Below are 12,185 nucleotides of genomic sequence, written 5' to 3' on the forward strand. Positions count from 1 at the left end.
CCATATCCAAAAATCAGCTCAAAATGAATCATAAGCCTAAACTTAAAGCCTTCATAAAACTTGTAGAAAAAAACAGAAAAATCTTGGAGGCTTTGGGTCTGGCAGAGGTCTTAAGACAGAAGGAAAGGCCGGCGCGTGCAAAACCTGCAGAGGCACCGCCTACCGCTCGGACTAGCCCGCCCCGGGGCTCCTGGCGCCCGGGCCGGGACCTGCCTCGCTCCTCCCATCCAGCCCCGCCCCGCCCCGCCCCGCCCCGCCCCGCCCCTCTCGTCCGGCGGCGCTCGGCGGGGCGCGCGCCCGCCCGCCCGCTCCTCCACCCGGAAGAGGCACCTGAGCCGCCAACTTGAGGCAGTGCGCGGCCCGGCGTCCCTCGGGAGCGCGGCCCGACCGAGCCGCCCGCGTGGCGCCTATCTCGCCCGGGCGCCAGGCGGACCCGCGGGAGCCTGCGCGTCCCCGGGGCCGACGGCTCCTCGAGCGGCCCCGCGCGCGCCACCCGCCCCGCCTCCACCCGGGGCCTCCTCCCGCCTCGCGGGCCCCCCGCACGACCCCGCCGCCCAGCCTGAGCCCTTCGTGCCCCTCAGCGTCGGGAGCAGCGCGCCCCCGGTGACTTCTGACACCGCGTAACCGCCAGTAAGTGGAAGCCGCAGCCTCGTTTCACCATTCTTTATTTCTCCCGCAGTGCGTCCCAAGTCTTGCCCACACCTGGTTAATTCCAAAACTATTCAACTTGGGGACCGGGCCGGCGACGCGGCTGCCCGCAGCCGAGCCTAGGAAGTGTTGTTGTCGGGCACGGGCAGTGTCCAGAGACGGAAGTGTGGCAAGCTGTTCTCCGGGCACATCTTGGCTCCACTTTGCGGAGCGCCCGCGGGGAGGAGGCGGTGAGCTGAAGCTGGGGGGCGGGAAGGGGGCGGTGCCAAAGAGGGCGGATGTTAGGGTGCAGGGGCGTGGCCCCGTAGGGGCGGTGCGGTGGGTGTGCGGGCTGTGATTCCCAGGGACCCAGCTGGAAGTTACAGCCTATGCATCCTCCTGGGTTTTTCTTGTTGACGGTTTACTTAAGAGAATAAAGTAGCACAGCCTGGCTTTATTTATTTTGTCTTCAAATATTCCATAAGAAAAAGGAAAAGGAACTTGAAAGTTGTAAAACGCTGCTCAAGTATGAGAGCATGTTTCTAGGGTTAGCAAGCTGCTTAGTCAGTTGTGCCCAGATATTGAAAGTGAAAGCTTTTTTTTTTTCAGTGATGCTGTTTTAAAAAGACTAGGCGAAATTTAAATTGGTTTTAATATGAACCATGAATTCTGAGACTGCACCCTTCCAGCCTTATGTGGAACTGCCTTTTAAGTTACTAAGTTTTTGGCTCCAAATTTAATATGCATTTATAGAATCTTAGAGGTTATCTAAGGGGACGACAGAGGATGAGATGGTTGGATGGCATCACTGATTCGATGGACATGAGTTTGAGCAAGCTCCTGGAGTTGGTGATGGACAGGGATGCCTGGCATGCTGCAGTCCATGGGGTTGCAAAGAGTCCGGACACGACTGAGAGACTGGACTGAACTGAGACCTTATCTTATAGCCATTCTTAGAGTCCCAGTTTTTTTTTTTTTTTCCCCTAGCAAAGGCCAAATGGTGAAAATACTGTATGATTAGTTGTTCTTTCCCAAGTGCTTTTTCTGCTTTACCCTTAGCTGAATTTATACCTACCCCACACAAAATACTTATCAGTGTAGTGGCCTATACATCGCTTAATCTCACATTGGCATCCTGTAAGTGTCAGGGTTCTTGACATAACTGTGGTATACTCCCCCTTACTCCTTTCACACCTTCGAGTAATTTCCTAGAGAAAGCAAAATATTGCTAGTAGCATGTGTAACACATATTTAGGATGCTAAACTGTGAATGTCATAACAGTCTTCTTTCATCTATTTCTAGTACAACAGATGTTGATTGAATGAAATAAGTGAAAGGACGTTTGTCCTCCAGTGGTCTGTTTCCAAACCAAATGTGAATTTCTTAAATGATCAATTTGGGCAGTTTATTTGTAACTGTCCTTTGGCACGTCTGGGATTGTCCCTCCATTTAAATTTAATTCTTGTCTCTTTTGTGCTCCCATTTGTATTGCATTTTTACCACTGTTAGAACACTATTTCATTTGATCTGTTCTTTGGTTCTGTGAGGCATAGATGACCTTTTATTGTGCTTTTTTCATTTCCCAGAATAGTGCCTTGTACATGTTATCTAAATATATTCATGAAAATAGAATAGCAGCAGGCCCTTTTTAACCTGTAGATATAAATTAAAATGCAATCTATTAACTTTTAATCATAGTGATTTCTCATTTAGAGACAGTTTCCTTTCCTCAATTTAATTTCCTAGTTTTTTTTATACTCTTCACAACTATTTTTGCTTAAGCCAACTGAGCCCCTTCCTTCATAAGCAGTGAAAGAACAACGTGGGTAAGAAGTAAAATTATGTTTACAAAGCCATTTTTTTCCTGCTGGCTAATTCCTAGTGTGGAGCTTCCTAGGAGGCTCAGTGGTTGAGAGTCTGCCTGCCAGTGCAGGAGGCCTGGAAAACTTGGGTTCGATCCCTGGGTCGGGAAGATCCCTTTGAGAAGGAAATGGCAACCCACTCCGGTATTCTTGCCTGGAGAATCCCAGGGACAGAAGAGCCTGATGGGCTACAGTCCATAAGGTCTCAAAAAGTCAGACATGACTTAGAGACTAAAACAACAATAGTTTTCTGAGGTTAGAAAAAGAAAATAGGATCACTTTCACCTCCAAATGTAAATTTCTAAAGCCAATTTGTTAACTCCTTAAGTCAGAATTGGCTACCAGTCTGAATAGTAGTATGTAGCAGAATACAAATGAGTGTGTGTGTGTGTGTGTGTGTGTGTGTGTGTGTGTGTGTGTGTGTGTGTGTGTATAGGTTTGTCAGGGAGAGAGAGAACAATGTTTTTTATGTGAATAAAACCTGGAACCAGAATGCTTGCAAAGAACTCTACTAGGAGGAACTTAAACCAAAAGACTGGCATTTAAGATTTTATGTGCTTAATAATTGTGCTCAATTGCTAAGTCGTGTCCAACTCTTTGCAGCACCACGGACTGTAGCCCACCAGGATCCTCTGTCCATGGAATTTTCCAGGCAAGTGACTATAATAGATAATTCAGATTGAATTAGAGTCTGGCCCAAAGTCAGAATGATTTACAGCCAAACAGTCTTTTTTGTAAACTAGTGTATAAGTCTAGAAAATCAAAGGTGTAACACAGTCCTTTCTCTTTCTTTAGTTACCTAGATCAAGATGAATAGCGATCAAGTTACATTGGTTGGTCAAGTGTTTGAGTCCTATGTTTCGGAGTACCATAAGAATGACATGCTTCTCATCTTGAAGGAAAGAGACGAAGATGCTCATTACCCAGTTGTGGTTAATGCCATGACCCTTTTTGAGACCAACATGGAAATTGGGGAATATTTCAATGCATTCCCTAATGAAGTGCTAACTATTTTTGATAATGCACTGAGAAGATCAGCCTTGACAATTCTCCAGTCCCTTTCTCAGCCTGAAGGTCTCTCCATGAAGCAGAATCTTCATGCCAGGATATCAGGTGAATTTTACTGCCATATTGTTTTTTAGGAAGATTTTGAGAAATCCCAACATATATTGAGTTCAAGTACTAATAATTGATTTTTATACTTAAAATGGGCTTTCCAGGTGATTCAGATAGTAAAGAGTCAATCTGCAATGCAGAAGACCCAGGTTTGACCTCCAGGTCAGAAAGATCCCCTAGAGAAGGAAATGGCAACCCACTCCAGTATTCTTGCTTGGGAAAATCCCATGGATAGAGGAGCCTGGAGGGCTACAGTCTACGGGGTCACAAGAGTCAGACACAATTTAGCAACTAAGCCACCATCCTTAAAAATATATCCATTGTGTAACTGATGGTCACATTTGGAGAAGAATCATGATTCTGTACTGTTTCTCTGGACATTTGGAAGGCTAGGCTGGCTACTAGCCATACCAACTGAGAGGAGGGAGAATGTGTGGAGGCAGTATGTTTATGTGCATATGTACGCATATGTTCAGTTCAGTGTATAAAACTAATACAGCTTTCTGAGCTTTTGTGACTACCGACAATAAAAGTATAGGTAATACAAAGAATAAGAATATTTGGTAGATGCTACCCAGTGAGAAAATTCATTATTTTTATATATCAAGATTAGCACTGTGCTGGCCACCTATTAGGCCCTCAGTAACTTTTTTGGAATGAATAACAGACAAATCCTCCTACGTTTAAAGAAATTGCAGTGGAGCAATTAGCAGCTTGTGGTATTAAAGCTATGTCTTTGAATTCCTGCAATCTAGGATTAGAGAACACATGGTGCCATTTTGTTTGAAAATAAGTATTTACTTTATGGTACATTTCAGAAAGATGGGGATTTATAAATAACAAAAATCGATTGCTGTGGGACTTCCCTAGTGGTCCAGTGGTTAAGACTGTGCTTCCAATACCGGGGATGCAGGTTCAATCCCTGGGCAGGGAACTAAGATCCCAAATGCTGCCTGGCCAAAAAAAGGGGAAAAAAAAACCAAAAACCCAAAAATGAATGCTGTGATTTCAGAAAGATTAGGAGTCACTATAGAATTCCTTGGAGATAAATTAAAATTCAAAAAAATACCAGATACTTGATTTAGGTGAAAAAAAAGTATCTGCAGTTGGACTTACTGGAATAAAATTATGAATATTAATCTTTATGTATCAGACACTAGGATCTTGCTAGGATCAAGAAAAAATGTCCTGTTCCCAATGATGTTTCAGAAGGGTTGTTAAAAGGGACTTTAGTTGATGTTATTGAAATGGTATTCAACAAATGACTTGAGGCTGTCTTTATGTTTAGACACTTCTCGATGCTCAGTTTAAATACTAAAATTCTGTCTGCCTAAGTGATCCTATTGGTTTCAGGTGAGTTTAGCCCGTTTCTTCATTATCCTCTGAGAAAGTGACTTGCGAATTATATTACTACCAAAATAACATCATTCTACAAACATATCCCATGTGGGGATTTGCTAGACCCTTGGGAAGCCAAAATGCATATGGCACAGTCCCTCATCTAAAGGGCTTCAAGGCTATAAGGGAGACAGCTGTATAGTCAAATTTATTTCCCAGTCTGTGTATGTATGCCCATAGATCCATGCATATGTACGCGTTGAACATAATTGTAAAGGCACTCACTGGCATCTTTTACTTATGTGACACGTGTGTCACTGAAGATATCTAGAAGATATATTAGCTCACTGAGCAGGGAGTGAATTGTCCTAGGTGATTCACCCATGGAGTCTAGACTAGAAGATGAGATCAGGGAGGGATGCAGGTGTCCCAGGCAGAGCGAACCAGGAGGGGGAATGGTCTGGTTCTAGGTATATTGCACCTCCATTTTGGACTTAGGCAAGGCATTGAATTAGTAAAACCTCGGATGCCTCTGTGGGCTTCCCCAGTGGCTCAGTGGTAGAGAATCCACCTGCCAATGCAGGAGATGTGGGAAACATGGGTTTGATCCCTGGGTCTGGAAGATTCCCTGGAGGAGGAAATGGCAACCCACTCTAGTATTCTCGCCAGGTGTAAATCCCAGGGACAGAGGAGTCTGGTGGGCTACCATCCATGGGGTCTCATAGAGTTGGACACGACCAAGTGACTGAACACACACACACAGGATGTCTCTGTGGTTCAATCTCCTTAGGAACATAAGACATTTTTCTGGTTTGTTTTTCTAGAATATGCATTGTTCTTTGTCTTCTGGGATTTTTATTGGTCTGAAGTTTACTTGGGCTTCCTAGGTGGTGCAGTGGTAAAGAATCACCTGCCAATGCAGGAGATGCAAGTTTGATCCCTGGATCTGGAAAATCCCCTAGAGAAGGAAATGGCAACCTACTCCAGTATTCTTGCCTGGAAAACTCCATGGGCAGAGGAGCCTGGCAGGCTGCAGTCCATGGGGTCACAAACAGTCAGACACGACTGAGCGTAGACACAGAAAATTTACTTGCTATTCCCAGTGGTTTTGACGAAAGGTATTGAAATACACAGCATCAAAGTAAGTGAGAAAGAAAAAAATAGCACTCACATGGTGTTGTTTTTTTTTTAACATTATTTATTTATTTATTCTTGGCTGTCCTGGGTCTTCGACGCTGTGCGGGCTTTTCTCTAGTTGCAGAGAGGGGCTGCTACTCTGCAGCCGTGTTGCACAGGCTTCCCATTGCGGTGGCTTCTCTTGTGGAGCACAGACTCTAGGGCACAGGCTCAGTAGCTGTGGCGCTTAGGCTTAAGGTGCTCCATGGCGGGGGGTATCCTCTAGGATCAGGGATCGAACTCATGTCTCCTGCATTGGCAGGCAGATTCCTTACCACTGAGCCCTCAGGGAAGCCCCCCACATTATATTTCAAGTAGTGTTTCTCAAACATTAATGGGCATCAGAATCACCTGTAGGACCTGTTAAAGTGCTGATTGCTGGGCCCCACCCTCATTGAAGAGATCTGACCTCGTGCCCAAGAATCTGCATTTCTCAAAAGCTCTGAGGCTGATGCTGATTTCCAGGGACTGCCTGCCAGGAATCACGGGCTTGAAGTAATTGATCTGGACATAACCTCTAACACAGATCTGGACATGTCTCTGTTTTAAGTAATAATTTCTCTCAGTAAATGAGTCAGAGAATGATAAAAGTTTTTGTTGTTTAGTGTTAAACAACACTAAAGTGTTGGCTTAATCCCTGATGTACCTGCTGCTTCATTGGGATAAGTTGAAGAATACACTTAGTAACATATAGTAAGACAAAAAGATTAAAATAAATTGATACTTCTTTCATCCCTTACTCTTTTTTAGTTCTAAGATTTTGATTTTTGTGGTCAGTTTTGCTGTTACTTTTAGCTCTATCTTTATATTATAAATTTGCTTAAAAATTGCAATAATATGAAAAAGTGTGAAGATCCAAAAATATACTCACCTCTACTACCCTTTTCTTAATGCAGTTAACTTTAGAATAAAAAATAAACCACTTAATGCTTCCCTTGTAGCTCAGTCGGTAAAGAATCTGCCTGCAGTGCAGGAGACCCGGGTTCGATCCCTGGGTTGGGAAGATCCCCTGGAGAAGGAAATGGCAACCCACTCCAGTATCCTTGCCTGGAAAATCTCATGGACAGAGGAACCTGGTGGATTGCAGTCCATGGGGTCACAAAGAGTTGGGCACGACTGAGCGACTAACACACACACAATGGTAATGATATCATGTTCCAGACTAATTGGTTTGATTCTAAAAAAAAAGTTTATTTCACATGTATCATATGCATGATTCCATTCAGTGAGATAACAACATTAAGATGTCATATTGCCCTGAATTGTTAAAGTGTAGAAGATAATGAAAAGCTGATTTTCTTAGAAAAATCAGTTGTAATTGTTTACTTAGTTTTTTTCATTAGAGATGCTATAATTGCGTTTAGCCACAGGCCCTTTGGCAGGTCTGGACAGCAGGGGATTCACTCACCCTGGCACCGCAGGAGGAACACAGAGAGGGTTGGTGAGCGTAAGAGGGATAGACCCTTGTGGTTGAGTCTACAACCCTTCACCTCCCACCTTCTTTCTTCCTGAGTGTGGAATATCTCTCTAGCACAATTCCTTATGCTGGTCAAAGTAAAACCAGTATTGCATAGTCTTGTCATGACCCAGCATGCCCAGGACTAGATCATCACTTGCAAGGAAAGGAAGGTGTCTCTGGACCCCAGGAGTACCTTCTTTTACACTCTTCCTGGCAGAAGCTTCCTCCAGAAATAAAGGACATCTGTGCATTGGTGCATTCATTTTACCATTTTGCTTAGTGCTTCTATTTTTGTATGTGTGAGGGTGCTAGCCTCGACTTAGGGAAGTTTTCTTGTGGAAGGGTAAATCTGAATGTACTCTACCTTGCTGAGCAAACTGGGGAGAGTTCTCCAAAGTAGCCTAGGAAAGCTGCAGAGGTACCATGATTTGCAGAGATATTCACGCTTTTTGTTTGGACTAGGAGATTGGAAGTCATGAAAAAGGCAAGACTAGAGAGAGCGGGCAAGTTACAAGGCTTGAAAACACTGTCAGATTTATGTATTACTAATTCCTAAACCTAACTAGAGAAAGCACTAGCCTCTGGTCATCCCACTGCCATTTCTTTATCACTTAGCTTTGTGGTTTACTCAGAGTCATCAATTGATTTTATGTGTGGTTTGTGGCACTGTATTCGTCACTGAGTAAGGTTAAATTTATATACTCTATTTACATTTTTACTGAGATAGAATGTAATATACTGTATTTACATTCTACTTAACAGATAGCCCTCTTAAGAGGATCAATTCTTTTTAAAATCCACGTTATTTTATCATCTAGTTACATACATTTAAAGAGAGTCCACTGACAATTGTTATTTGGAATAATTCTTTTCTATTTTTAAAAAAATTTTTATTATATATTGGAGCATGGTTGATTAACAATGTTGTGTTAGTTTCAGGCATACAACAGAGCAATTCAGTTACACATACACATGTATCTGTTGTTTTTCAAGTTCTTTTCCCATTTAGGTTATTACAGAATATTGAGCAGAGTCCCTATGCTATGCAGCAGGTCCTTACTGGTTATCTATTTTAAATACAGTAGTGTGCGCATCATTTTGTTGTTTGTTAGGTTTCACACGTAAGCAATATCATATGATATTTGTCTTCCTCTATCTGACTTATTTCACTTAGTATGATAATCTCCAGGTTCATCCATGTTGTTGTAAATGGCATTATTTCATTTGTTTTAATGGCTGAGTAATATTCCATTGTATTAAAGTATAAGTGCTGCATCTTCTTTTTTTTATATTAAGGTATAGCCAATTAACAATGTTGTGATAATTTCAGGAAAGCTATCAACAAAGGGATTCAGCCGTACATATACATGTATACACTCTCCCTCAAACCCCCCTTTTAACCAAGTTGCTATATAACATTGAGCAAATTTCCATGTGCTATACAGTAAGTCTTTGTTGATTATCTATTTTAAATGTAGCAGTGTGTATCTGTCCATCCCAAACTCCCCAAGGCTTCCTCTCATCCTTCCCTCTACTCCCCTGGCAACCATAGGTTTGTTCTCTGTGAGTCTCTTACTTTCTTACTCTTTTGTAAGTAAATTCATTTGTATCATTTCTTTTTAGATTTCACACGTAAGGGATATCATATATTTCTCCTCTGTCTGACTTACTTCACTCCGTATGACAGTCTCTAGGTCCGTTCATATTGCTGCAGATGGCATTATTTCATTCTTTTGATGGCTGAGTAATATCCATTGTATATATGTACTACATCTTTTTTATCCATTCCTCTGTTGATGGCTATTTAGGTTGCTTCCATGTCTTGGCTGTTGTAAATGGCACTGCAGTTTACATTGGGGTGCGTCTTTCCAACCATGTTTTTCTCCCAGGAATGGGATTTCTGGAACATATGGAAGCTGTATTTTTAGTTTTTTAATGAATCTCCATACTGTTCTCCATAGTGACTGTGCCAATTTACGTTACCATCAATAGTGTAGGAGGGTTTTCTTCTCTCCGTACCCTCTCCAGCATTTATCATTTGGAGATTTTTTGATACTGGCCATTCTGACTGTTGTGTCTTTTCTATTTTCTTAATTGAGTTGATTTGACCTTTTTCTTAAGTAAAACACAGAAGTTTTTTCTTTTTTCCTGAAATTATACTCCTTTAGGAAATAGGAGAAAAATATATTGCATGGAATCATATCTCAAGATATAAGTTGATGTGTTTTTGTTTTGTTTCTCCATCAGGATTGCCTGTTTGTCCTGAGCTGGTGAGGGAGCACATCCCTAAAACCAAGGATGTGGGACACTTCTTGTCTGTCACGGGGACAGTGATTCGAACAAGTCTGGTGAAGATCCTGGAGTTTGAGCGGGATTACATGTGTAACAAGTGCAAGCATGTATTTGTGGTCCAGGCTGACTTTGAGCAGTATTATACTTTCTTCCGGCCGTCCTCATGTCCCAGCTTGGAGAACTGTGATTCTTCAAAATTCACTTGCCTCTCAGACTTGTCATCTCCAACTAGGTGTAGAGATTATCAGGAAGTCAAAATTCAGGAACAGGTAAATGATCAAATACATGAGGAAAATAAATTTGAACAAGTGTTTTTCAGCTTTGGGTAAATTGCCAGGACTAGGGAACATGTAACGGATTATATGTGGAACTTGTGTCATCACTTAGTAGAAGATCAAACATGAAATTTTTTCTCATAGAGTATAGAATTTAGAGACCATAAAATGGTCATCTTTTTATAGTGAGCATTGGCAGGAAAGTTATGAAGTGACTTAATAATTATTTTAAATTGAAAAAGTGAATTTTTAAGAAGTTTACCTAAGTGATAGGAAAAAATTAAATGGGTTTAATTGGTGGTTAAACACTGGAGTGGGCAGGATTTGGGGTTTAGGTGCAATTTATGTGCTGTGCCAAATAAAGTATCCATAAACATTTTAAACACGTGTGCATGAACCTTAGTTTCCTTTACTTGCAACTTAAACACAAAGGCTTTATTCAGTGTCAAAGACTCAGACCCCTTCTGTCTTTCTACACCATTCTTAATAAATGGCTTCTCTTCTTATGGTGGTCAGTGGTTCAGGATGGTGGCTACAATTTCTGTATCCCAGTCAAGAAATAGGAAAAAGGAAGCAAAAGCACCTGTCATCTAAACCAAGTATCCATTTAAGCAGTCTCCCTCAAAGTCTTCTGCAACAAGTTTGCTTGTATCTCATTGGTCAGACTTAGTCATATGACCACACTTAGCTGCAAGGGAACCTGAGAGATTAGTCTTCTATAAAGGAAGAAATAAAGGCACACATATAATAATAAAGCTAGAATTCTCTTACTAACAAATAATCAAAGGAACTGAGTGATTTGTCCTAGGTCTTATGAATAGAGATCAGGGAAGAACTGCCTCTCTTTTCTGGTTAAGTAACTTTATTATTGTGTTTAGTAGCTGGAGCATGTTTTATTTTGACCACCCACCAGGTAGATTATACTTTGAGCTATTTCCATCTGAATGTTTTTATCTTATTCTAGTCTTAGTAAATTCTTCAACTGATAGTAGGCACAAGTTTCAAGAAAATTCCTTAAATCCCCATCATAATTAAATTGCATGATAATACCAGAGAAACAGACAGTAATGTCAAGAACTGCTAGGCTTCTGAATACTTAGTATATATTTACATGTACTCAGTATCTGCTTTCTTTTCCTTGCTAGGTTCAAAGGCTATCTGTTGGAAGTATTCCACGATCGATGCAGGTTATCCTGGAAGATGATTTAGTGGATAGTTGTAAATCTGGTAAGAATGAACGTTTGTTAATTTATATAGTAGGTCTCAGCTTTCTTCACAGCCCAACTCCCACACCCATACATGACCACTGGAACAACCATAGCATTGACTAGATGGACATTTGTTGGCAAAGTAATGTCTCTGCTTTTCAATATGCTATCTAGGTTGGTCATAACTTTCCTTCCAAGGAGTAAGTGTCTTTTAATTTCATGGCTGCAGTCACCATCTGCAGTGATTTTGGAGCCCCCAAAAATAAAGTCTGACACTGTTTCCACTGTTTCCCCATGTGTTTCCCATGAAGTGATGGGACCAGATGCCATGATCTTCGTTTTCTGAATGTTGAGCTTTAGGCCAACTTTTTCACTCTTCTCTTTCACTTTCATCAAGAGGCTTTTTAGTTCCTCTTCACTTTCTGCCATAAGGGTGGTGTCATCTGCATATCTGAAGCTATTGATATTTCATGCTTTTGAACTGTGGTGTTGGAGAAGACTCTTGGGAGTCCCTTGGACTGCAAGGAGATTCAACCAGTCCATTCTACAGGAGATCAGTCCTGGGTGTTCATTGGAAGGACTGATGCTAAGGCTGAAACTCCAATACTTTGGCCACCTCATGCAAAGAGTTGACTCATTGGGAAAGACTCTGATGCTGGGAGGGATTGGGGGCAGGAGGAGAAGCGGATGACAGAGGATGAGATGGCTGGATGGCATCACTGACTTGATGGACATGAATTTGAGTAAACTCAGGGAGTTGATGATGGATAGGGAGGCCTGGCATGCTGCGATTCATGGGGTCGCAAAGAGTCAGACATGACTGAGCAACTG

At 41.9% G+C, this 12,185-nt stretch overlaps 1 protein-coding gene across 5 annotated transcripts in view; it reads left to right on the plus strand.

The window, feature by feature from the left end:
• The window catches only part of MCM9 (minichromosome maintenance 9 homologous recombination repair factor), an 89,105-nt gene continuing 77,242 nt past the window's right edge, over positions 323-12,185 (plus strand). Inside the window, exons 1-4 of one of the 5 annotated variants that reach the window (XM_018053015.1) lie at positions 323-630; positions 3,286-3,603; positions 9,827-10,140; positions 11,292-11,373. In XM_018053015.1, coding sequence (XP_017908504.1) covers positions 3,300-3,603; positions 9,827-10,140; positions 11,292-11,373 — 700 coding nt within the window. In that variant the 5' untranslated portion in view covers positions 323-630; positions 3,286-3,299. The other 4 variants (XM_018053013.1, XM_018053014.1, XM_018053017.1 and 1 more) reach the window with 4 other exon arrangements.

This window comes from Capra hircus, chromosome 9, assembly GCF_001704415.2.
Source record: "Capra hircus breed San Clemente chromosome 9, ASM170441v1, whole genome shotgun sequence".
In the NCBI taxonomy this organism is placed as follows: domain Eukaryota; kingdom Metazoa; phylum Chordata; class Mammalia; order Artiodactyla; family Bovidae; genus Capra; species Capra hircus.